The following is a 27,420-nucleotide window of genomic DNA, read 5'->3' as shown; positions in this document are numbered from 1 at the left end:
GACCTTAAGGGAAACAGAAGCGACTTTCTCCTATTTACCCAAAGCCCAGACATAACCCCCAAATTTTCCAGTAATCGCAACAAGAAAGGCACCGAAACTCCAGGCTCCCGAAGATATAACAACGCGTCATCAGCATACAGAGAGACCATGTGAGTGACCCGTCCCGTCTGAACACCCCAGGGTGCCAGTTCCCCAAGTAGCCAAACCGCAAGCGGCTCCACAGCCAAGGCAAACAGGAGCGGGGAGAGAGGGCAGCCCTGTCTGGTACCCCTCCCGATTATCCAGGAGTCAGAAAGCTCCCCGCCCACCCGGACACGAGCAGTAGGTGCAGTATACAGCAAACAAACCCAAGAGCAAAAAAGAGGGCCAAAACCCATTCCTCGCAACACCGCCAGTAGCCCCACTCAACCGTATCAAACGCCTTCTCTAGGTCCAGCGACACCAGCGCCAAATCTTCCCCAACATCCATGGTTTCATGCAGGACATGTGTTAAATGACGTAAATTATGAGTCGTGCTACGGCTAGGTATGAAACCACATTGATCTTCGTGCACCAATCCCTGAATCACTCTACGTAGCCGAGTAGCAGGTATTTTACATAGAATTTTTATATCGCTATTCAGCATGGTAAACGGGCGATAAGAAGAAGGGTCACAAGGGTCCCCGCCAGGATTAAGCATTAAACAGACGACGCCCTGACGCATGGATTCAGGAAGCATCCCAAGCCTCCTCAATCACCTCCAACAGCTTCTCTCCCAGCTGAGAGGAAAAGGTTTGGTACAGCTCAATTGGGAATCCATCCCCACCCGGAGATTTAGCCTTCGAAAGCGCCTCCACAGCCGTCGTCACTTCCTCCACCGTTATCTCGGCATCTAGACTCTCCCTATGCTCCAATTCCAGCCACGGCAAACACATCCTGCGCAGAAACCCTTCCAACTCAGAATCGGATACCGGTACCCCGGCGCAGGACACACTCCACAAGTGCTCTACCAAAACTCGAAAGATGTCCTCCCGATTAGTGACCTGCACACCGTTAGTGTCCCTGATGCGCAAAATGGGAGGAGATTCAATCTCCTGCTTAAAGATCCATGCAAGTAATTTACCAGACTTATCACCCTCCCTATGAAGGCGCTGTGTATATGATCTAAGTGTAATCTTCTCTAATGTCTCCCAGCAGCTACTAACCTTCTTATACAAGCTGAGCTGTCCGGGGACTATCTCCCCAGTTAATTCTACACAATGTTGCATTTCCTCCTGCTCCTTCTCAGTACTGGAAAGCTCCTGCTCCATCTGCTTGCGTACACCACAGACCGTACCTATACAGATCCATCTCAACACAGCCTTCAGGGCCTCCCATTCCATTCCCTGGGTGTCAGTCACCCCCCCAGTTGTGATCCATATAGTCTTCAAGGGCCACAGCTATTTTCTCATGACAGCATGCATCCATCAGAAAATTCATAGGCATGCGCCATCTGCATCTCACCTCCATATCAGATCCCCACCGCATTTGCAGCAACACTGGTGCATGATCAGATAAGAACCTCCCTAGATGCCTGAGTGAAACCACCCAAGAAGAAACGGTCCAGACGACTGTATGTATTATGTGTCTTAGAGTGACAAGTGTATTCCCTTCTTGCCGGATGTAGTTCCCTCCATCCATCCCAAAGCCCCAAATTGTGCATGACCTCCGTGAGAGACCTCGCCATCAAAGGCTCGGTACCCAATTTAGAGGGATAACGATCCCTTTCCCCATCCAAAATACAATTATAATCTCCTGCCCATATTAGGGGTTCTCCAACACCCTCCCCCAGGAATTCAGGAATAATATCAAAGAACGCTTGGTCATCCACTTTAGGGGCATAGGTATTGAGAACAGTAAGAGGCAACCCGTCCAACGTGCCCTGCACATCTTCCATCCACATCTGCTTCACTGTAAGTATGCACGAATGGGACACCCGGCGCAATCCAGACCATCACACCCCTGGCATAGGAGGAGTAGGATGAAGAGAACACCTTCCCCTGCCACTGCTTAGCCAATTTCTGCGACTCCTCCTCCATCAAATGCGTTTCCTGGAGACAGGCTATATGAATCTTATGCCGCCTTAGGAAAGAGTGCACCCTGTAACGCATTATATATGTTTTGTATATATGTTTTCAACCCCCTTACATTCCATGTCAGTGTGTTAAGTTGTCTCTACATGTAAATGGTGTAAAAACTCTGCATCTTGTGCTTCTTCTCCCACCTCCAGAGTAGAGAAAGCAGTGCAAGTCCGCAAAACATTTCCCACACTCATCCACGCACTCCTGATACAGCCCACAACCATATGCAAAAATGCACTAACAAACCCCATCCCCCAGAGCCCACCCCGGATAAACAGTAAAACAGCAACCTCAAAACATACTGTAGATCCTGTGTATGTATGCTGCCAGGACAACAGCCTAATCCCCAACAACCCACTCCCTACCACAACAGTGGAAGTGAACACCCCCTATCCCGTTAAGTTATAGGCAAAAACAAAAACAATCCCCCACCTCATTTCCTTAATCAGCACCATGCAATGCCCCCTGGCATCCCTGCACCCCACAGAGTCCAAGACCCCAGACCGCCCGAGCGCACCCCCCAGACACAGGCCCAAACACCCCAGGACTCCCAATTAGACAGCACCACCGAGGAGCAAACAGTTTCAGGTATCAACAGACACCGATTCCATTCGAACCTCCGATGGCTTAGTACTGTCATCTCAGGGACCACAACAGCCATGGTACCGCCCTGTTGAATTTCGACCCTGCCATCGGCACTGAAAGTTCCCAGAGCAGAGATCTGGGTCTGGCTCTCCCCACGCTTCCTCCAGTCCGTATCATCCACACCAGAAGTACAAGCGCCCCCCCTGGGCCTCATAGAGCGTCCCGTGCCCATCTTGTCCCATATCTCCAACCATCTCCAGACCTCCTCAGGATGGTCAAAGAAGTGCAACTTGCCCCCGGAAAGCACCTTCAGCAGCACCGGATATAGCAACATGTATCTGATATTCATGGCACGCAGCTTCGCCTTCACCTCTAGAAATCCTTCCTGGAGGTCTGAACCTTGATTGTGTAGTCCGGGTAGATAGAGATCTTGTTATTTCAGTCTCTCTGGCATCCCGCAGGATACTGTCCCTATCTTTGCAATTCAAGAGACGCACAATGATAGCTCTCGGAGGCGCCCCAGCCCTGGGAGGGGAAACCAAAGCCCGATGAGCTCACTCCACCACAAACACCCTAGAGAGACCCTCGGGCTTCAGCACATCCGTGATCTATCATTTCACAAAGCCCTCTGTCGAGGAACCCTCCGCCCGCTCCGTAAACCCCAGGAGGCGCATGTTATTCCTATGGGATCTGCCTTCCGAGTCCTTCAGCCTAGCCTCCAACATCCCAACCGTGGAAGTGACCTGTGCCATCTGTTTGCGTAGAGTGGTTACCTCAGCCTGTATGCCCACAATAGACCCCTCCGCCACCTTGACCATATCAGAAACCTTACGAAGGTCCGTCGTAGAAGGTTCACCTCCACAGCCACGATCTTCCCCTCAAGGACCACATGGGAACCCTGTATTGCAGCCAGTAGCTCAGCACGAGAAGGCTCCTCTACCGGAGTGGATGCCTCTGGAGCCCCCACACTAGTCTGGCGCTGCAAGCCCGGAGCGGGCGTAGAATATTGCTCCATAGTATTGCCCTTTGAGGACACTGACTGTCGATGCCTCCCCATCTCACCAACCAGCCAATAATAGTAAATGCAGATCCACCATACCTTATTCCAGGGATAGCGGTAATACACAGTCCAGGGCCACACCCCCAACAGTCCAGCTCAGGCATACTAACCATAGAGCCCCAGAACACAGAGCGTCCCAGGTCCAGGGGCCCAGAAAGCTCAGCAGAGGCTCCCCACAGCAAGAAGGTCACTCCACACCTCAATGGATTTCACAGACGGGCCCGAAAGTGCGCCCCTCCAGGCAGCTCACCAGCAGGACATCCTGGCTCTCCTCACTAGGGCCACAGTCCAATTCACCAGGAGGAGCGCCCAGGCCACGCTCCAAAACTGCCTGAACAACACCCCCTCAGCACTTCCAAAACTGTACCCATCCAGTGCCTATCCGGGCCCCAACAGGATCGAGGCCCGAGCCGAGAGGAACCTCCCCGGCTCCGCAGGAGATCAGCAGATTACAGGGCACCGCTCGTGGGAAGCAGGAAACGGAGGCCACCCAAACGGCGAGAAACAAATGCAAGACCCCCTATCCCTATCCATGGGGGGCTCACAGACCACCCATCGACCCCAGGAACGGGGCAAAACAGTCCGCTGAGGGAGGGGTGCGGTATAGGCCTACCCGCGCCCCGTCCAGCCGCGATCCTCGCGGCCCAGATTGGGCCCACAACAAGTATGGGATTTGGGGGGAGAGCCCCGCAATGCCACCAAAACAGGAGCCGCTACCCTCACGGCAATGAGCCGTGCTCACGTGGGGACTCCAAATCCCCCGAGCACACCAGGATTGATGCAGGATTGGCTGGGACAGCAGAGCTCACTCAGAGTGTGTCGTGTCGGCCATCTTGCCAGGCCCCATCTCCCCTGCTGGCTCTCTTAATTTGAGCAGCACATTGTCATCATATTGCAATTCAACATGGGTTGTCTTTTCAGCCTTAATCCCATATTGCCTCATGTGTTCCATAAGGCCACAAGCATAGGGAAGATTATAAATTGAGAAGGTCCAGATTGTATTGGCAAAAAGCATCAGATTGCCACCCTCGTAAGTAATAGTTGTCAAGAATCTTGAGCTTTCTACAGAGCCCACTGTTCCTTTATGGCATTTTAGCAGTAGGTTTCTGAATCAGAAGCTTTGTGACTTTATAGTCTGCTTTTTTGTGGAGTAAATTGCAAATGTTTGTGAAAACATTGCCAGTGATATTGGCAGCAGCCATGTGAATGGAATATTTATGCCATCTAACCTGAAGAAATGGTCAACAGGACTCCTTAATTATTTTAGATTTTTGTGTCTGGTAGCACTGTGGTCTGTGATCTATTGATACTCTAAGCTTTGAAGTTCTGTCATCCATAAACCCTAATACTTAATTGTATTTCATGATAAGGTGGTAGTTTTGCCTGGCCTTGATTTGAGAGTGGGCAGTGAGGGGGTTATCCTAAAGAAATTTTCAATTTGAAAACATAAACTCTTATCTGCAAGAGAAAAGCACACATTTTGTCTATCAATACCATTTTCATGTTTGGTGCTGAGAGGGTTTTTTATATTAAATGTTGTTTGTAATAGGTTGGCATTAACACATAAAAATCAAATGTTTAAACTGTTTTTCTTCACATTTAGATTGATCATATCTATTGAAGGCATGCATTTCCAAATAGCTAATGTATGTTGACATCCTCCTTTGTGATGTGAATATTTTATTTTTAGGTGAAGCTGAAGGTCTTTTTGAAAATGTGATGTTCTTTTGCTTTCTTTCCCATGTGAATGTTATCCTTTCACTATGGTAATCATGGCATGTTGTAATGAGTAGCATACTCACCAAGAATGCCTGCAGTGTACAGGTTGCTGCGTGTATCTCATGTTGTTACATACAGTGTAAAATTGAAGTGTGCTGAGGTGATGAATCCTGAGAAAGTAACAAGCATACATTTGTATCATCTTAATTTAACCTGATTGGATCTTTCACAAGAACTGTGTTTAAGTGTAGCAATGGTTTGAAATGTGTGATTTAAACTAGAGCAGAGTAGATTATAGGGTGGAATACTTTTTCAGTAGATTCAACACAGAGCAGAGTAGGAGATGTAGGGCATTTTTTTATGAGAAAGCTATCTTTTCTTTGCCCTTCCCTTTGAGGCGACTCCATGCTAGCTCATCCATTTACTTATGACTAAATTGATTTGAGCTTCCTATTAATTGATTCATTCATATTGATTATTAAATGATACTAAATGATTTTGCCTTCTGTAAACCTTTAAAAACCTTTATAGTCTGAGAAATTAAACATTCTCCATCATACTTGTGGAGCTCAATGTGCTTAATGTTCTTTGAATGTATTGATTTGTTAGCCAGCCTGATTTGTGAACTGCGGTTCATCTGATAGCGCTTTATGGGCTCCAAAATTTACATAAAGTAAAGCATTAGCTCAGCATTAACACATAAACATGTGATTGTTACTGACTGTGTTTTATTCATGTTTAAATTGATCATAGCTAAGGTAGGTATGTATTTTAAAATGGCTAACGTTGGTTGACATCTTGCTTTCTGATGTTAATATTTTATCTTTAGGTAAAGCTGAAGTTCAGCTGAAAACATGATATTTTTTTGCTTTCTTAACCTTGTGAATAATGTTTTCTTTCCACTGTGATAATCTTGGAATGTTATAATGAGTAACATACTTATGAAAACTCCTGCAGAGTACAGGCTGGTCTCTGTTTTGCATCATGCTACACATAGTGTAAGATTGAACGATACTGAGAGAAGCTGCAGTGTGCCAACTCGTGTTAAACGAATGAGCGTACATTTGTATGATCTTACTATAACCTGATTGGTTCTTTCATGAGAATTTTGTGTAAGTGTAGCAATTGTTAGAGATGTACAATTTAAGCTAGAGCAGAGTAGGTTATAGGGCAAAATGTTTTTTTAAATAAATTCAGCGTAGAGGAGAAGAGATTTAGGGTACTCTTTGTAGGACAACTGTCAACCCTTCTTTTTGAGGGAACTCCAAGCTAGTTCATCCTTCTACTTGAATGACTAGATTGAGTTGATACATTGTATTAATTGATTCATTCATATTGATTATTAATTGATATCAACTTGATGATTTAGCCTTCTGTAAACCTTAACTAAACCTTTATGGTTTGAAAACGTCTGTCTTCCTTGTGGAGCCTAATGTGCTTAATGTTAATTGAATGTATTGAGTGTTGACCAGCCTCAGTTGTGAGCTTCAATTAATCTTTTAACACTTTATGGGCCCAGAAATTTACTCAAGATAAAGTGCTAACAGTGGAAAAACAGTTTGACATTTTGCTGCAAAACATGGATAAGTTCTGCTTTCCATTTCTTTGTATCACCAACAAATGCGAGGCATTACCGCTCTTAGGCTAGTGTCAGCATTATACTAGCATTGTACTTACTAGTGATGCTTGTACACCAGGAAATTCCAGAATTATACCTGAGTTGGCCAATTGTATGCCAAGGATGCTTCCAAGAATCCCACAAATGTTTACAGTTAAGGTTTGCATTATACAAAGGGGTTCTTGTTACGTTCATAGCTGCACATACTCATCTATTTGCAACCACACTTACAGTTAGATATGTAAACACACTTCTCCATACCCTCACTCACTGCACCCACACATAGACGAGCACTCGCAACTTCCAAGACTTTTTGTATTCTTATATAGGGATTCTCTGATATAATGTTTTATCCTCTGCTCTAGATTCTGGCTATGTTAAAGTCCTTTATCACATTAACAGTGTGTTTGATTGTGCAGGAGATTGATAGTGCAGGAACTTGAGGCTTATGCAATTTGGCGATTGGATGTAATATTAGGTCTAGCACTTTCAGTCACACTTATTGTAACACAGGGTCCGTCACTGGTATTCAAATGTTAACGTGCAGTAAACTGCTGGAGAGATGTGAGCCTCAGTTTCATGTCACAGTTCTCTAACAGAGCACTAGTTCATTCCTGCTATAAGCAACACAAACTGTGCATTTCTGGTGGATACTTCCACCTACAGATTCCTCACCTGTAGAATACTCACAGGTGTCAGACTGGATCCAGAAAATCTCAAATCTCTCAAGTTGCCATTAGAAGGCGCTGGACTCGGTCGATGCCGGAAGTGATGCTCTCCTGAGTAATTTCCTCATAAATAATCGTGTCATAGCAGTACCATGTCTCCCAAGAAATTTGAGTTCAAGCCCTGTAGGGAATGTGAGGGACAGAGGTCCATTAAGAACTCTCATTCAGTGTGCATTTGGTGTGTGGGGTCAGACCATGACTCCTGAGAATGTTGTTCTTGCTTACACATGCACCCTAAAGCCATAAAAATGCAAGATACTAAGCTCTCAATGGTGAGGGCCAGAAAGGACCATGGATGCTGCAAACAATCACAACATCGCTTGAGGTCCCCAACCTCCTCCTCAGTGGGTAAGAAAAAGAAGCACAAGAAGCCAAAGAAACATTCCAGAGATAATTCTCCTTCTCACTTTCCATCTTCCACAAGACCTGTGTACTTAAAGCAGGCGTTGGTTGACTTAACCTGAATGGCTCCAACTCTGCTCAGGCCTTGTTTCGCAACTGGACCTGGCTCTGAATGTCCTCTGGGCGCTCCAGAAATTGTGCTTCTACCACCTAAGATCAGGGCATCTACGCTGGCCCTCTCCTAGTTCCCAACCCTAGGGTCAAACCCAGCATGTATTCTATCTTTTTGAAGGCCACAGTGCCCACTGATGTCCCTTCAGACGTTCATGCCAAATTCAGGACCGACGTCACATTCTTTTGCTCCAGTGCTCAGGTACACAGTGCCTCAACAACTGGTGCTGTGGACAGTCTCTCCTCTGGCATCGGATACGGTGTCATAGATGTTGCAGCTCACAGCCGCCCCCCAGATTATAACCCGTAGGGATTCCCAATTACGTTTACAGGAGGAAGAATATGTAACCCACCTGCATGATATTTTTGGGACAGATTCTGACCCCATCATATACAGAGACAATGGGCAAGATATTTATGAATTTTGTCCTCTGTGGATGGCAGTGGCATTTCCCTGGAGGTAGTTATGAACTTCCCTGTTGGCCTGCCAATGCCTGAAGTAGTTTCCTTATATAAAGGGATGATAAAGGCTGCAGGGGTCTTAGATCTTCAGTTACCGACTACAAATTCCAAAACAAACGTTCTCACTGAGGTGCTCCTGCCTTCCACTGGTACTACAGAACAACACCTCCCCTTTAACAAGGCTCTTTTAGAACCTCTGTTAACTGCATGGAAGAAACCCTCTTCCAACCCGGCAATTAACCATCTCATAGGTTGCTGCTATCGCCCAGCACAAGGTGATCTGGCCTTCCTTTCAGCACACATATCACTGGTTGTCCAAGCCTCATGCTCCTGGAGTCAGCCTGCAGGAGCCTACCCAAGATCCCCCTCTGAAAGGGAGTCCAAGAGCCTTAGGGCTTGGGGAAAAATACTTTTTCTGAAAGCAGTATGGCCCTACAAACTCTATAATAACTGTTTTTTTTAGCCAGGTACACTCATGCCCTATGGAATATGGTGCCGATAATCGTGCCAAATGTCCCAGACAATATGAAGGACCATTTTCAAGAGCTCATCTTGAAAAGCCAAAATGATTACAATCAAGTTGGATCTTGATATGGCAGATATGGCAGACTCAGTGGCCGATGCCATGGGCACTTCAATTAAAATTAAGAGGTAAGTTTGGCAGTGGCCTTCTAATTTTTCAGCAGGTATCCAGGCCAACCTGATCAACCTTCTCTTTCATGAGGAGCAGCGTCTTTGTGAAAAGGCCGATTCAGCTTTAGAATGATATCAAGCCAGAAAAGCCACAGTGCACTCCCTTGGTTTGCAGCTTTCATTTCCAACGACAGACTATCGCCAGTTTGTTCCTCTTCACTTTTTCTACAACCTAATCTCTTTGTCAACAACCTAATCCCTTTGTCAAACAATATAGGGGTAGAAACAGAGGTGAGCACTGTGAATTTGGCTTGCAACCCTCCTTCTCCTAGACTGAACCACCACCCGGAAAGCAAGTCTAGTTTGCTTCCGCAAGCCCACACAGAGCCTGTAGGAGAGTGGATGTCTTGTTTTATTCCATCCTGGAAGGCCATCACTTCAGACTATTGTGTCCTTCAAATAGTAGAGTGTAGTGGGTAAAAAGGGCAGTGGTTGATTAAAAAAATTCTGATTGTTACTAGCTTGTATGAGATTGTGTGGTACTATGGCCCAAATATTGACAAACCTGAACCTCTATCGGCTTTATGTTGCCAACTGCTAGAGCTCTCAATGCAGATAGTTGTTGGAGAAGATTTTAATGTGATACTCAATCCAGTATTAGATAAGTCGTCTGTAAAGAAAACAGCTAACTCCCCAAGAATGATGGCACAAGTGAGGTTACTGATGAACAACATAGGGTTATGCGATGTGTGTAAGCAGAGAGCAGGTAGGGACAAGGATTTTAGCTTTCATAATATAACGTATGGCCACCCCTCTAGGTTTGACTTTTTCTTATTGGATAGGATGGTCAATAGTGTGGAGTGGGTGGACAATCTCTCAGAGCACTTATCCGATCACCCAGCTGTTAGGCTTGATCTTAAGCTGGACACACAGTGTGAGCCTCTGAGCTGGGGCATTGATAGGTTATTATTACTTGATCCGGGGGTAATCAACAGGTAAAGGCAGGACACAAGCACTGGTGGAAGAGGGATCGTCCCCTCAGCATATAATTGTGGGTTCTTTTAAGGCTTTTCTTTGTGGGAGGATCATTAGCCTAGCAGCGTGGAGTCTAAACCCAAAGTAACTGATTTGGAAGCAAAAATATTTAGAGCTCAGAAGGAAGTGAGGGCTCAAGGTGCAAACCAAGATCCTTCTGTAGCCAACACTAGGGTCAGGCAAGAGAAGAACATTTTGCTTACCAGGACGGTGTAGGGCACAGAACGTGGGACCAGTAAGCTGGCTAATTATGAGTATGGGGAAGGAAGTGGCAAGCTTCTGGCTCGGATAACAAAGATGGAAAGTACAAGGAATATCGTGAGGGGGATTAAGGCAGAAGGTTATAGAGAATGGTACATTGATGAGGCTGATGTAGGTTGTGCTTTTTCCTATTATTATCAGAAATTATATACACGGACAACCAGCTTTTTGTCGGGACTGTGATGCTAAAAAAGGTAAGGTAGTACAAAAGGGGACTGTCTCACAATGGATCATCCGCTGTATCAAGACCTAGTACGCCTTTGCAAAGCAAGAGATGCTTGAAATAATCGAAGTCTATTCCATCTTGGCTAAGTTCACCACTTTCGCACTTGCCAGAGAGTTTTCAGGTTGTGGAAATCTGTAAGGCAGCAACATGGGTATCTTGGCACACCTTGGCAAAGCCCTACTGCGTTGATTTCCAGGTGTGCAGGAACAGACACTTAGCCAGGCCTCTTCTGCCTGATTTCCTCTTCTAACCAACCATCAACTCTCCTCTTGGACAGGGTACAACTATGTAATCTGTTCTACAGGTGTGAGGAATCTGCAGGTAGAAGTATCCATCGGAAGAAAAAGCTAATTACCTGCAGTAACAATCTGATGGATATTCAGCCTACCTGCAGATTCCTCACTGAGCCATCTGCCTCCCTGTAGGATGTATGGGCTGTAGGGAAAGTTAATAAGATCCCAAAGTCTACCTTTTGGTGCTGCAATTCTACAGCAATGTCAGTCTGCCCTTTCGCCACAAAGGCTTTGAAAAAACAAAGGAAAACTGATGTTGTTGTGCCTTATGTCCCTGTTGACTCTGGCTGACGCCACATCTGATGTCAACCGAGTCCATTGCCCTCTACCAGCGTTGAGTGCTCATCAAGTTTTCTGGGTCCAGTCTGATGCCTAGGATTGTTTTATAGGTGAGGAATCCACAGGTAGATGAAGTATCCACCGGAAAGATTTTTATGGAAGGTAAGAACTTTTTAATTTGGTGGGCCAAGCTTGCACTGACATACATGCACAGATACATTTCTTTCTCGTCATTCTGAGGGTCTCGATTGGCAGCAATGGGGCTGCACAACGTCAGACGCCCTAAAGAGAAAGAAAATTGAAGTTAGTCCACCACCCAAAACTGGATGAGATGCCCTTAAATTATTCATAATTAAAGGCAAAAAAAATCCTTTCTTGGTCAACATTTGGGATTTCTAAAAATGCATTTGCTCATTATAAAATGTGTTTACCTTGTCTGTGGCATTACAGCAGTGAACTTATTGTATATTAATTAGCGTGCTAGTCCGGTAGAAACAATCCTGCCTTTATTGCTAGGCCATGTACCCTCTGAACAAGAACACAAGCAACCTCAGATAGGTTCAGCCTTTTTGGGACTCATCAGCGAGGAGAAGCTTAAGTCCCAATAGCAGAGTGAGCAAGGGAGCTCTCTTTATGCCTTGCTACTTACTCAGCCAGCATTATGAAATGTAACTTGTTTGTTTTCTTTTTGTGTTCTATTTTTAATTTACCTGTTTGTAGCACATTATATGTATATTCCTGTAAAATCCTTCTTTACATATCTCTCTTAAAATATGTTGAGCACTACTTGCAAACTGACAGGCTAGAACTGAATCATTTAAAGCCCACTCTAATCCCTGCTTTCTACCTGTCAGTCAGTTATAAGGTCAGTCAATGTTATAATGCTACTGTAGCGCCCAGTAAGCCATAGGTGTTAGGTAAACCAATTCTTTACCAGGGCCTGAGTGTTCCCAGAATATCTGTTATTATAGCAAAGTTTTACTCGCAAAACAAAGGGTGGCTGCCACCATTTTCAAAGAGCTGAAATTACACACTGGAACATAAACATTTGCATGGGTGTGTGACCTTATAGTGTGATCTTTCTGATGAAGAAGCAAAGCGCTGTACAGGAGCAGAGGTTTACAGTAGCGGAAGGTGCTCAACAACAATGGTGTACTTCAGGTGAGAAGTTAAGGAAGGTAGCATAGAAGATACTAGACATGAGAGATGAAGAGCAGTGAAAATTCAAGCATGGAGGTAAATAGGGGATAGTGTTAGCTGGGATGTTATCGTGGGTAGCAAGGGATTGAACGTAGGAGTTTGATGACTAGACTGTTACCACTTGGGGTCTTACCGCCTGCTTCAGTTAATGCAGCTTTGTGTCTTCAACCTTATGGAAAGCTTGTAGAAAATAATGTATTTAATCTTTGGTTTTTGTTCTTATTTTTAATAAAAATGCTACTTTGTGTTTTTGCAGGTCCCTCCAGATTTGCAGAATGAAGTGCTAATTAGCCTTTTAGAGACCGACCCAGATGTTGTGGACTATTTGTTGAGGAGGAAGGCTTCACAGTCATCGTAAGTTGACCGCTTATATTCCCCTTTGGGTTTGGATGGATTGCGTTTAGCTGTCCAGTAAAAGTGGTACAAAATCCTCATTGTTTCTGTTTAGCAATGTAGTAGTCTTTTTTTCTGACCGTAAACTGGTAGATTCTCCACCGTTATTAATTCTGTATTTTTCTTAGTGTGGTTCTGGTGATATGTGCACAAAAGTAATACACAGTTCCTATTTTTTTTTAGAAGGGAACATTGTTTTGTTCATTGTAAAAGAAGACAAAGCTCTCTACATTAGTAATTCCCAATTCATGCAGCCCAAACATGGTTACCTAGGTCTTATGCAGATGACACATAATTAATTGTGCCAATTGCTGATAATTTCTAAATCACAAGGCATGATTTCATGGAGTGCCTTACAAAGTTGAGTCTGGAAGTGAGATCATTGCTTAAAGCTGAATGGAGACAAGACTGAGGTGATTTTGTTAGAAAAAGCAGATTTCCTGTGGTCTAGTTTGTAGTAGCCCTTCAATCTTGGTCTGGCTCCTATTTTTGAGAATGTTGCCTAGAATTGTAATCATCATCATAGACAGTGATTTGTCTATGAAAGACCAGGTGACAGCAGTGTGAGGCATTTGCTATGCTATTCTCCGTCTATTATGTAAAATCCTAAACTGGAAGCCAGTGTGAAGTAATCCCGTGAAACAATATCCAAGTAGAGATTTAGTTTACCAGACATTTGGAGGGAGTGAACATAGTGAGTAAAAAAGGACTTACAAAGTCAACCTTCTACATTAATGAAGCATCCTCCCCTGATCCTCAGCAACTCTACACTGTTCGCCAGCTGACCTCAGGGTTCCATGATGACACTGGAATCCTGAAACCAGGCAGTCTGACAGCTCACATCGCATTTATAACACAATGCATTGCTGTTGTACCATCATTCAGGATCTTATCAGTACCAGGAGTATGAAATGTTTTGTATGTAGGTATGGTGGACTCTCAGTGTTTTTTTAGTTGCTACAATTTATTCAGGACATAGCAGCCAGGTTACGCTGCAGGTTACCAAAACACATCACTGTTAGCTCCAACCTTAAAAACACTTCAGGTCGACTGGTACGCAAAAGGGCCATACTCAAGTTCCTCTGCCGTTCTCATTGGGCTTTCTATATATCCGCCCTGTTTACCTCAGCATAGAATTTAAAGATATCAGCTGACAAGGGCCTTAAATCTTCAAATCATATTTTTATTAAGCTCCTACGGACCTGCAGAGCCAGGATGGGGGGAGATCATTCTTCTGTTTATCAGCAAGGCACTGGAATAGTTTACCACTTAAGATACAACTCATCGCTGAGTTGCATCCTTTCAGGAAAGCCCTAAAACCCTGGCTGTTTATTACCTGGCTGTATAATTTAAATCTACTTTTAAACCTCCGCTCTTTATAGAGTCTTTCCTCATCGCATTAGACTGAGCAAGGTTAGCCTTTCGAGGATGAGTTTAGCGCATTTACAAATCAAAATAACATAAATGTGGAGCAGTTTCTCAACTTAAATCTCTTTAATTAGTAAATATGCATATGCAAAACAAGATTTTATATTTTTGATATTCATGGGCCTAAATTTGGCTTTAAATTCAGTCAATAAAGCCAATTTACAGTCCATGTTCTATGGGGTTACAATGTTGTAAACACTTGGGGGAAAAAAAAAAAAAAGTTACAGGGATGTTCTAGTTAGGCTCGCATTTCAAACGTACAACACGATAGAAGTTCAGCTGTTATAGTTAGTTATTTTAATTAGCTATCACTTGTGCCCTAAGGTAACTATAACTCACACCCTGCCATTCACAGTTATCTCATCAATACTTTTACTGCAAATATTACATTGATATTATCAATGATGTTAGCTAAAATGTCATGAGTGTTGTAATATGTGGGGTAATTAGCAGTGCGTGGCAAGGGTGTGTTATAGTTACTTTAACTCCACAGGCCAGGCTCTTCAGCCAAAACTCCACTAAGCAGCCATCCCTGCGCCATGCACTCCCTTCGCAAAGAAATGAAAAAGGGCCAGTGTTGAAATACCCTGACCACCTAACTGTGGTGCTGGTGTCCCCTTTGGACCTTGCCAGGGGAAAAAAGCATAACAAAATATATATGTTTTGCTTCAAATTCACGGCATATTTGCAGAAAACATTTTTTTAAAAGCACAGTCTCCCATGCTTGTTTTCACTTTAGACCCCAGGTGGGCCTTGTCCCAGGGGCATTAGGCATTACTAAAAAAAAAAGGAGGGCGCATGGGGCCCCCCTCCTAGGCTGTTTTTAGCCCCGGGCACCACCACCTCCCCTGGGCTTTCATAAAATATGGGCTGTGCGGACCCACCTCCATTGGGCTCATTGAAACAGGGAATCACCACCTCCCTGGGGCTTTTTTTTTAAAAGCAAAGGAGGGGGCCCACTGCCCCCCCTCTTGGGGCAATAATATGCCCCAGGAATCCTAAAGAATATTTTAGAAAAGCCCCTTGTCTTTCCAGACAAACCCTCAAAAAAGTTGAGCTGGGAAGCTGTGCTTTGCTCGATTGAATACACGTCTGCAAATAGTAACAAAATGTTTATCCAGGAGGTTAGAGACTCTTCTGAACATAGCCTCTGATCTGTAAGCTAAAGTTGGAAGTAATTTGGCACATATGACTTTCATCAGGGGGTTGAGGGTTGGATCCAAGAGCTTTTTGAGAGCTTCATACATACAAGGTACATATAAGAATAAAAAGAATAACCAAAAGAATAAAGGAAAACCTCTGACTTGCATATTTTTTGTTTAATTTGCATACTGAGGATTTGGTGACTAAGTTGAGCTTGATTTATTTTTCCCCTAAACCTGGTAGTTAAATGTAATTGTCTAGAGGTAAATATGTCTCAATCAGTAAGCTGAAAGTCATTTTAGCTTATCTAAGTAGAAGGTAAATTTCACAGCATATGCTTTGCTGAAGCAATATAGAAATGCATGTGGTCCGCCAATCATAAACATAATTTTGGGGAAACTACTTCCTTCAATTTTGTGTAAAACGATAGTACTAGAAGCCAAATGTGTATTTTGATGTGAAATTCTTTGATACCTTTTGAACATTATCCTGTATCCTCTATAAATACAGGCTTTCATAATTAGTGTTTGGAAAAATTTACTTGGGATAGATTTTGGGAAGAAGACTGTCAATGTGGCTCTGTTAAAAAGAGGCCTAGTGACCCATGAGGGATTTGACAAAGATATTGAAACGATAATACATAAAACAGTAGCGAAATACACAATTGCATAATAGTTTGCAGCCACAGCATTATTCCCATGTTTGTAATATTAACACAATAGGTATGTGCCTTAAGTTTCTTTTGATTCAAACAAGAGAATTAGGAGCCTTATTGAAAAGTAATTAAACGATCTGAGCTAACAGTAGTACTGTGTAGAACTGTGGACATAGACCACGTTTTATCTGTCTAGAAATAATCGAAGCATGTCTTCTATCAATTTTATATAGATTGTATATGAAGCATTTGAAATGTACTTTCGAATCAACTCATTAATCTTTTGTGCTATCAGAGAACTCTAGATTACTTCAATAAAAGCTACATTTATTGTTTGGTTGATATGGAATTGTTATTCCGGGCATCATAGTGATTATTCTTCAAAATTCATGCTGCCTAGTTTATACTTTTGTTGTTTTCACCATGTAAAGATAGAGAAACAGTATACATGTTAAGATTCCTAAAAGAGGAAGTAGTGTAGCTCATGGTCCATGCGAAGACCCTCTTTACCTGTATTTAATGAATTAATCCTGAGGGCCTCCTCCTCCCACAGAATCAATTCCCTTTTGCATCATTTGTCTTTCTCAGTGAGGCAAATCCTCACCATATTAACACGTTTTGTTCCTGTAATTTTTGAGACAAAGTCAAGTCATTTATTAGTAACTATCTGTTATCATTGTGTTTAATTGCCCAAAGGCGATCTTTGCTTCTACACATCAGTCCCCATTAGGTTAATCCATGTTTGTTGCGTAAATGTGCACTGGATTACATATATAGAAAATATTGAATTGCAATTGAAGACTTGGAGTATTTTGAATTGCGTGGTATTAGGACTGTTGAAGCAGATTGTTTTTCCACGGACTGAGAGATCATATATAGCCGGTACATCAATTGAGGCATTGGGACAATTTGGTAACCATGTTGGCTGCTCCCTACTTTCCATAGATATAGTAATTTTGCTGACCATGTTACTGATCACTCTGACTACACTATTAGTCATCATTGAGGGAAAGGCTATGTCTTATTAAAGTTTGAATCTTCTTTTGGGGCTCAATTGTTTCTTCAAAATTAAAAAAAAACAAAAAACTCTAAGTTTTCATTATAAAATTGATGACAGAAGCATCTTTGATCTGTACCAGGAACCCTACTCTGTGTTCATTTCCCACCAGGTAATAGATTTCAGATTGAAGCCCGTTCCCACAAATTTGTCAACAGTGGGTTGTTGTTCTAATAAGTATTTTTCTTTTTGCTTGACAGCCGTTTTACCTTAAGGAATGCCTTGCCTTCTCCAACCCTTAAAGACCTACACAGCTAATATTTAGGGGGGGGGGGTGGTAGCCAATCAGCTGGTTAATACTGTTGCAGAGCTTGGAGATATGGGACAGTGAAACAAGAACAAAATTGTATGTCAGCTGTTTTTCTTCCTGGATGGATCCGATAGCAGAGCACTAATATAATCGCCAAAGTCTGTTAAAAAAGAACCAGCATTCACGCAGTCATGAACAAGATGTAAAAAGGGAGCAAGCTTACCTGCTGCTACGCACCTGCAGGAGCACGCCTGATCCTGGCAGGCCGCATCTCACTTTGTTTTGCATGGTCCTGAAGACAGGAGCTTAAAGGGAGTATACCTAAGTGCTCAACTAAATCACCAACAGACCATAAACCGGAAACCATGACAGGACCTTTTTGAGGACAGGACAAGATAGTTGGGTTTACTAGTGAATCGAAAATAGCTCTTAGGACAAGTAGCAAGGGCATGAGCTGCAACAACTTTACCAAAAAGCAGAGTGCAACAAGCTGCACTGTGCGGGCACAGGCCCCCAACTGTTGGGTACCCTCCAAAACACGGAGTACGCTCCTTATAGTAGATTCCTTCATTCCTTCTTTTTTTAAATAATTCACATGGATGTAATGCATGCTGTAGGAAAAAACAAACAGACTAAATACATTTCTCATTTAGAGGGAGCTTGACCTGATTAAAGGTATTTAGGAAAGTGTACAGTTAGGCTGGGATATGAAAAACAAGTTCTACATCTGACCCAGATGTAACCCTTATAGTTCGCAGCAAAAAAAAACAAGGCTATTCCATAATACTTTAACATGAAAAAGAAACAACACAAAATTATTGCTTCTTGGCGTTATAGACAAAAAAAGGTGCACCAAGAAGCAGCATAAACCCTGGACAAGTCACACCTTGTCCTCAGTATATTGCACTCCATGAAGTCTCTCTTGGAACTTCGTTTTAGACATGGTTTCCATTCCACTGACCTTGAATTCCATCCTTTTATCCTCAAGTTATTTACTGGATCGTATCTTACTAATAGGTTTTACAAACCTCTGCTCCAGAAGCTTGGAGGCTGCATTCTATCAGACGTTCCAATGAATTCCATCAGAACTTCCAATGAATTCATTTTGCCCAGTTGCACTGAAAGCCTGGGAAAAAGTCCAGTCCTCTGGAAGGCATTCCTGAGAGCAAAACCTGGTAACCGACTTCGTGGATGATCGACTTTAAACCATTTTACCAACTTCAGTTTTTTTCCAGAAAGATAGCTCTGACTCGTTTTTTTGGCAAGCCATTTGCGCATTTCTGAGCTAAATGTCTGTTTGAAATGTTACTATTAGGTAAGTTCAGACACAGGTTCCTACTCTTCTTGTTGGGTAGAGAGATAATGGTTTTCCACCACTATCACAAGGAAAGATTAATTGGAAAACGAATTATGGTTAGATTGCAAAGGCAGGTAGCAGGTCGGAGCTCATGCCTACCTGGATCACTCAGTGCTGAATTTGCAGATAGCTAGCCTTTGGTCTGCCTCTGTTTGTTTTGCAATCTTCTAAAGCCTAGTTGCAAAATTTGTGCAGCTTATTGTGATTCGAAGACAAATACAAACTAGCAAATTGTTCACATGCTTAGGTGATTTTTGACAACTAGGACACAGTGGGCCTGCAACCGATCATGAGCGTTTGTATGTCCCATTCCATTTTATAAATCTTCATTTGATTAAAAATATCCATAAAATAATCACAGAATAAAATACAGCAATATAATAATCATTTCAGTTTCACAATAAATCATAACACTAGGGCTGAGCTCTGTTGGCAGTTATGTTATGTTACTATAATTTATAAAGCGCATATCCACCAAACAGTCTCTTGCCGCTAGGTACCTGTCTCAGCATGACTCAGAATACTCATTAATAGGCTTGCTTAAAGAGTCAAGTCTTCACATTTGTCTGAACTTTTCCATAGTTTTCTCCAGTCTTATTCCTTATTCCAAATGATCCACACTTTGATAAAAGCTGTACTATTAGTATGCAGAGCCTTGAAAATAGTGCTACAAGCTTAGTAGATGGATCTCTGTGCCACAGGGAGCCAATGAAGCTCTCTTGTCACCTGGGAGATATGGCAGTGTTTGGGGTGTTGATAAATCAGCCAGACAGCCTCCTTTTGAATCTGCTGGAGACTACATGTAAGATGTTTAGGAAGACTCACATAGAGGGAGTTGGCATAGTACATTCTTGAAATGACTAAAGCAATTAAAATTTGAACCAAGGCATCAGTAGTAAGAGGAAATTTCTTTATATTCTTAATTCTGCGATGTTGGAAAAAGCAGGTAGATATCACTGAATCAATCTGCTATTTTAGAGATAGGTCCTCGTCAATAATAAAGCCAAGACCTTTTACCGTCTTCTTAGGAGATGGGTGGCGGGGGGTACCCATCTCATTAGGCCAGAAAGACTGACTCTGATGGTCAAACCTATTTTTGGTGACTTCTATCTCTGTTTTTCAGAGTTTAGTTGTGGATGGATGTTGTTCACCCAGTCCCAGATGAACAGCATGGTGTCTTGGAATTAGGGGTGTTATCAAGCGGAGAAAGAAGTTGCATGTCAAAAGCATAATTAAAAATATCCGCTCATGTTTTTAAGAGAATAAACCAGAGGACAAATATAGAGATTAAAGAGATGATGGGAGAGAGAGAAGCCTTGTTGCACCCCATAATTCAATTGGACTTCAGGGGGAATTAAAGGGGTAAAGCCTAACTGATTAAGATCTGTCCTTTAAAAAAGAAAGAAAGCATTGAAAGCTGCATCCTGCAGCCCTGTGACCTTGACATAGCCAGAAGAGCATGATTGACCGTGTCAAAGGCTGCTGATGGATCGAGCAGTACTAGGGCCCGAGTGTTGCCTCTGCCCATCTCCTTACGCAGGTCATCAACTACTGAGATGATCACCCCTTCAGCCGAGTGCGCTGGCCGGAAGCCCACTTGGCTGTGATGTAGGTAGTATGAAGCCTCTATAAATGAGCAGAGATGACTAGCTACACGTGCCTCAAGTAGTATTGCCAAATAGGGAAGGAGGGAGATTGGCCAATAATTTTTCAGGTTGAGGGGATCCTCACCTGCTTTCTTTTGTAAGGGAACTACAATTGCCTTTTTGAAGGAAGTAAGGACTATGCCTTGATTAAGAGACTGATTGAGGAAGGATAGTGCCAGGTCTGGGAAGTTGGTAAATATCATTTTTTAAATGTTTGGAGGGTAGATATCATTGGGGAACCCTGATTTAACTTTTAACAGTAGATTCATTAAGTTCTCTTTCCTGATCTCAGGGAAGGACAAGATGTTGCTTGTATTCATATCGTCAGATGGCAGACTATTATGCAAGGGGCTGGGCAGAATACTCTTTTTGATGGATTCAATTTTATTTAAAAAAGAACTGAGAGAATAGCAGAGGTTTTGACTGGACGAGATAGGTAAGGTGACTGTCCGGGTTTTAAAGTTCAGAAACAGTTTTAAAGACCTCTTTAGATTTATTGGGGTCATTACATATCTTACTAGTAAAAACTAGCTTTACCTTGCCTAATCAACTGTTTATACTCTAAGATGTCGTACGAAGATGATTTTAAGATCAGGGGAGTAAGTATTGTGCCATTTCCGTTCAGCGTGCCGCAGTTCCAATTTAGGTATTTTCAGATCTTCTGAAAACCATTTGTTGACGTCATGCCGTCTGTTTAATTTTGTGGAGGGGCACGTAAACATAGCTGGCACCCACTAGCCATCCTGTAATTGCTCCCTCGAAGTCATCTATATCTTCCTTAGGTGAGGGCAAGGAGTTTCCCAACTGATTATTGAAGGACATTAGATAAAATCAAAACAAAGACAGTATAGCATAAATCCACGTTATCAAGCATAAAAATATAATTAAAAGCATGGTGGTACTGTATATGTTTTCCAGGTATAAACAAAGGATGTAGAATTTGCTTTCTTATATCCCTATAAAATGTACAGAAGACAATAAATTGCACAGTTGACTGGTTAGATTTATCAGAATATTGACATTTAGGTAGCGTCTGGGACCAAACTCCCATTTTAGGAAAAGCAACCATCAAGTGCAAAGTGCCCAACCGTAATCTTGTGAGATAAAATCTAACTTGTACATTTCGGACAGTTAGCAAATATATTTGAATTCTTTCTTGTATGGGGCTGAGTAATAACTGTGTACAGTAGACGTATTGCTCTCTCTCTTTTCCCTGACTGCCTCTCTCTTTCGAATTAGACCGGCTTCAGTTCTTTCTTACAAAAGACAGTAGCAGGATCCTCAGTGCTAATATTGTCATTCACCACCTTCAGGAGGCTTTACATAAGCCAGCCATGCGATCTTCTCTCTGTGCTCAAATGGTAAACAATCTGTTATGGGCTATTTATTAAACGTTGTGCCAGTTTTACTCCATATGCTGTGCCAAAATACAACAGGGCTTATCTGGATGCTGTCTTCTGGGAAACGTACTGCCAATCTTACGTACAGTGTAGGTTGAAGTTGAGCTGGTTACTTCCTAAAATCTGACGAGGAAGAGATTCTCTTGAATCTGTAAGGAAGAGCAAGTTACCGAGCCCCACAACGGGGCCCCATAGCTAGCACTGAGTAGACATTTACTTTTGATATTAGTAGTAGTTCTTTCTTGGGTTCATTCCCAATTTTTGCAGAAAATCTGAAGAAGTCTTCTGTAGATCTAAAACATTTTTGTTTCCCAGCTTTCAGCTGTGAACCCCAGTGCCCACGGCTAGAGAATTGTATGCCTCAGTATATGAAGTTTTGAGTTTCAGCTAAACTCACCCTTAATATGGTGAATTCTCTTTTTGGCCTTCTCTTTCCCACACACCATAGTAAAAGTGTTCTTTAAGTTGATTTTCATGTCTTTGTGCTCCATATACGAGACAAGGGTGTTGATCAAAAGCTGAAGCTCATTGGCGGTGCTGGAGATCAACACCGCATCGTCAGAGTATAGGAGAACAGGGTTTGGCACTTATCAACCATGGGGGCATGGGCCTTTCCTTTTTTTTTATGTCTTATCCACCCCATTAATCTATAACATAAACAAGAGGGGCAAGAACACAACGTTGTTGGATCTCATATGTGACCTTAAAACGAGGTTTGCATTCTCCCTTGGCCCACATCGTACGCGAGCAGTCTGTCGGTCATACAGTTGAGTTAGGAATGTAATAATCCCAATTGGAGCACCCAGCTTTGCCAGCGCCTGCCACAGCTTGGCATGATTCACTAGATCGAATGCGCTGCTTAAGGTTAATGTGTCCCTCTTTTGCTATTGTGTATTTGCTTATGAGGAGATGTAAATTAGCGCATTGCTCCATGGTACCATCATCCCTCCTGAACCCATATTGTGAATCTGTGAGAATATGATTTTTAGACAACCATGTTTTCATCCTCTCCAGGAGTCCTATGTCCATTAATTTGCCAGTTCAGTCCAGAAGGGATATTGGACTAAAGCACCTTGCATCTCCCCTATCCCCCTTTTTAAAAATTGGTACGATGAATCTCTCTGTCCATGTTTCAGGCAAGTATCCGCTAGCCTAGCTGCAGCATTACAAACTTGCATCAGTATAGGGGTCCGGAGAGTAACATTTGATTTAAAAGTTTGGGTTGCAACCCGGTTGGGCCAGGAGCCTTTGCATTAGTGAACTTTTCTAGAGCAGTGGTTACCACTTGTAGGCTAAATGATGTTTTAATGCACAGACCCTATTGGGTATAAGGCATAAGTAGGTAAATATATGCTAAGGTCATCAAGATTAAAAATCCCACCATGATGTCTTAGCCAAGCCTCCTGTTGGGAAGAGCCTCAACCCCATTTGCCAACAAATCTTTTAAGGAAAGGTTGATTGATTGCTTTCCGGAAGAGAGTGTTGTCTCTTGTGGCAGTTGCTGTTTCTAGGTCAGCCAAAGCCCTTTCTTGCATCTCTGTTTTCCTTTTTGCCATTGCTTGGTTATAGATACCTCTCAGAGTTATAATAATATCCCTATTTCTAGGTGTGGTCTGCAGAGCTTTCTTCAAAATCCGATTTGCTTTGGAGCAATGATGATTAAACCAACCAAACGTCTTTTTATCTGTGGCCTTTCTGGCAGAACCCTGATTACCAGCAATAGCAGCCATTATTTTAAAGAAGGCTGCTGTGATAAGGCATGTGGGTATGTTCCAATCAGTGCAGGTAATAAAATCTTTTCTTTTATTACTCTTTTTGAAAAGGCAGTTCCATCAATACTCTACCTCTTAAGGCTAATACTATTGTTGCCCTGGGTTTCAATATGGACTGCAAATTGTGGGCCATTCGTGTGAGTGGTCTTAATATTAAAAGACACCAACTGTGGCTAGAGCGGATCAACATGATTAAAATGAACATCCTACGAGGGTCATGTACATATTCCAAACTCTGCCTAGACCAACTCCACGGGAGGATATTACTAGACTACAGCATGACATCTGGTACTTTATTTGGAACTGTAAATGATCTAGAGTCTCAGCGACACTGCTGATGCAGCCCAGTGAGTGAGGGATCCTGGCATATCCCAACCTGTATTGGGAGCTCATCTCCATTATATCTCTCTCTGGGTGGCACACAAAAGCGAATGCCAGTGGCTCCACACGGACCGGGTCATGGCCTGCAGACCCCTATGGGACCTAGTGTGGCTGCCACGACATGCTCCACCAGGAAGTACATACTTAGCCATCCCAATTAAGACAGTGCTGTACTTTTGGGATAGAGTGGTGGTGAAGCGGGCCTCACCTCCTTCCCCTCTCCAAATATCTCAATAGCTTGCAATCCAGAATTTACTCTGGCCCTCTTCACACACACATTCAGATACTGGACTGAAAAGGACTACACAACTGTAAGCAATCTTTTTACAGGCCCAACCATGAAGACCTTTGCTCAATGTAAGGAAGAATTTGATCTTCAAGACTCGGCCCGACTACAATATCTATAACTAAGGCACTGGGTACTTCAACCCACTATCTATCCGGCATCCATCCACCCTTTCACCCTGTTCGAAACACTGGTACAAACTTATGATGGCTCGAAAGGGCTAATTTCTAACACCTGCTGGGTTCTTATATGTTCTACCCCTCTTGAGCTCCAACCATATCAAATTGCGTGGAATTCGGAAGCAGATGAGATCTCCTTTAAGGGTTGGGATACACTTTGGCGAGTCATCCCAAAAATATTCTGCACCCTCTCTCTCCGAGAAGCCGCTTATAAATTAGTGTATCAGTGGTATTATACCCCCTCTCTGGTGGCGAGGATCTGCCCGGTAACCTCCACCTTGTGCTGGCATTGTAAATCTGACCAGGGCGACTTTTGACATATTTGGTGGTCTTGCTCCTTGATTGCAACATTTTGGAAAGAAGTCCTTAGCCATGTGAAGGAGGTGGTAGGAGACCCGTTCACAGCCACATTCCGCATAGTGGTATTGAGCCTACGCCCGACATCACTGTCCGCTATGATACAAGCAAACTGGACACTTCTGTGCTATATACTCCATGCAGCCAGACCATGAATTCCTCTGGCATGGAAACAGACAACCCCCTCTGTCCATCACACAGTGGTTCATGCAACTATGGCAGACATTAGCCATGGAACCCCTTTTCCACACACTGTCCCACATGGAGCCCATATTCCAACAAACTTAGCGTCCGTTGAGTCTATTCCTGTCTCGACTGGAGTTTTCTTGCTTCAGTCCTCCCAGCTTACAAGCATTACAGCTGTTCACCTAACCACCCGGACTCTGCTGTTACTCAAGGGACTCACCACCTCCCTCCACCCTTCACCTGCCCCGAAGGGCCTATTCCCCTATTGGCTCAGCTGGCATTCACCCCCCCCCCACCCTCCCCCCCCCCCCCTTTGTGAATGCTTCTGAGGGGGACCTGTGCTTCTTCCCCCTCCTTCGCCCCACTCTGTCTTTATCCCTACATTTACTGCTTTATTCGTTTATACTGGAAGTATACTTAATGCTACTTGAAGTTGAGTATTTTCTTTACACCTCTTCTGTTATGACACATTCATTACAGTCCATGAGCATGGCCTGAGTGAAGACTCGTTGGTCTCGTACTCATAATTGTGATGCACAACATACTCACCACATGTTCCTAACTGTCTACTTTTGCAATGTACATTGCTCTGTGACAATACTGTACATGATTAAAATCTGACTACATATTGTTGTCACTTGTTTACTGTAAAACTCAATAAAAAGAGTTTACATAAATGCCACCAACAAAGGGTGATGGTCGCTAAAGGGGCTTGGGTCGACCTTGAAAGATTCAGTCGACCCAGATCATTTTCAGAGACCAGAATGTGATCAATGGTGCAATTATGAACACTTCCTTTGAAAGTTGGAATTGATGCTCCTTCTAAGTCATGAAAATGTTCCAATAGCTCTAAGGTATATTTAAAATTGATGTCATTAATTGCCTCCCTTTATAGATTGTACAGGAAATTGGGCAGATCCTCCACAGTTTTTCTCATATATCCACAGCGCTTAGCAAGTGAAGCGTCACATTTGCTGTTAAAATCCCCTACTCAAATATAGATACAGTCCTCAAAGTGACTCATAAAAGATTCCTGCTCCTTTCCGAGGTCAACAATGACCCTGCTTCTAGTGTTGTCAAATATATTGTTATAAAAATTCATTTAAATTATATTTAATTGCTCATCGGTCTGAAGATAAAAAATATAGAAATAAGGTGAGCCGGTGTAAGGCTTTTGCAATATAGAAGAGGCAGTTATGGATATTGAGAGTGCTAATCCTCCCTTAGCCAGTGTTTGAAGGAATGGTCAAGGTAATACTAAATGTATATCCTTCTGTGTGGAAGTCCCCCACCGCCCATGTTTTCTGTAGGCATACTAATTGAGATGTTTTAATAGTGTTCAACCATCCAGTGTTCCCCAATTTTCTTTTGATACATGCGGTGTTCCAGGACCTAATGACTAGTTTAGCACTCAAATTACTGGTGTTAGGTGGCACAGGTGTTTCCGCTAGTACATATTCTGGAGCTATGTTTGGGGTAACAGTTGATTCAAGCTCGACGAACCCCTGTAGTCAATCATGTCATAACTTCTAAGTGGGGCAAATCTGTTAGCAGTTGGAACGGATGTGTGCATACCTATAATTGAACAGGTGAAAAGGGTTATGGGATTGGGGGGGTGAGCCAAGTGGTTCAGCTGTTATTTCCCCTCCAAAGACTGCCTCTAAGATGTTGCCTACAACCAATGTCAGAAAGGAGACATTTTATCACCTACGGGTAGCGAAGGTTTACAACAATACAATCTCCCTGGCCTAGTTTTCTAGAGGAGCCAACCCAATTTACCCTTCTCACAATTAATATTTCATGGAATAAAAAGATTGTGTCACAAATCTGTTTTGACATCCAGTATGCCACCTTATTTTTCAAAACTCTCCATGTCTCTGTATGTTTGAGTGTAATTTTGGTACATCTCTCAAGACAATAACATACAGAGTGTTATCTGGTGAAGGTGCAAAATATCTGGTACAGATCCTGTAGGCTTCATTTCAGGAAATCTCTTATGGAGCGCAGGTAATGCATCCTTGGGGGTAGGGCACAGGCTATGTGATACTCGAGCATTATCTATGGTGGAAGTGCTATCTTAAGGCAAGATGGACCAACATCGGATGATGCTTTTCTTTCTCAGACCTGAAGGGGCAATATCGAGCGATGACGTAGTCAATGAAATGACTTGGAGTTGTTTTGTAGTCTTATATAAAATGTTATTCACAGATTTCTCAAGA

The 27,420-nt window shown here is 42.9% G+C and overlaps 1 protein-coding gene across 3 annotated transcripts in view; it reads left to right on the top strand.

Moving 5' to 3' along the window:
* The window catches only part of ARHGAP6 (Rho GTPase activating protein 6), an 866,594-nt gene that overhangs the window by 751,601 nt on the left and 87,573 nt on the right, over nucleotides 1-27,420 (top strand). For all 3 annotated transcript variants that reach the window (XM_069204992.1, XM_069204993.1, XM_069204994.1), the window contains exon 10: nucleotides 12,968-13,065. In XM_069204992.1, the coding sequence (XP_069061093.1) occupies nucleotides 12,968-13,065 (98 nt within the window). The remainder of the gene's footprint in view (nucleotides 1-12,967; nucleotides 13,066-27,420) is intronic.

This window comes from Pleurodeles waltl, chromosome 8 (assembly GCF_031143425.1).
Source record: "Pleurodeles waltl isolate 20211129_DDA chromosome 8, aPleWal1.hap1.20221129, whole genome shotgun sequence".
In the NCBI taxonomy this organism is placed as follows: Eukaryota; Metazoa; Chordata; class Amphibia; order Caudata; family Salamandridae; genus Pleurodeles; species Pleurodeles waltl.
This window is presented reverse-complemented; position numbering and strand designations above follow the sequence as displayed.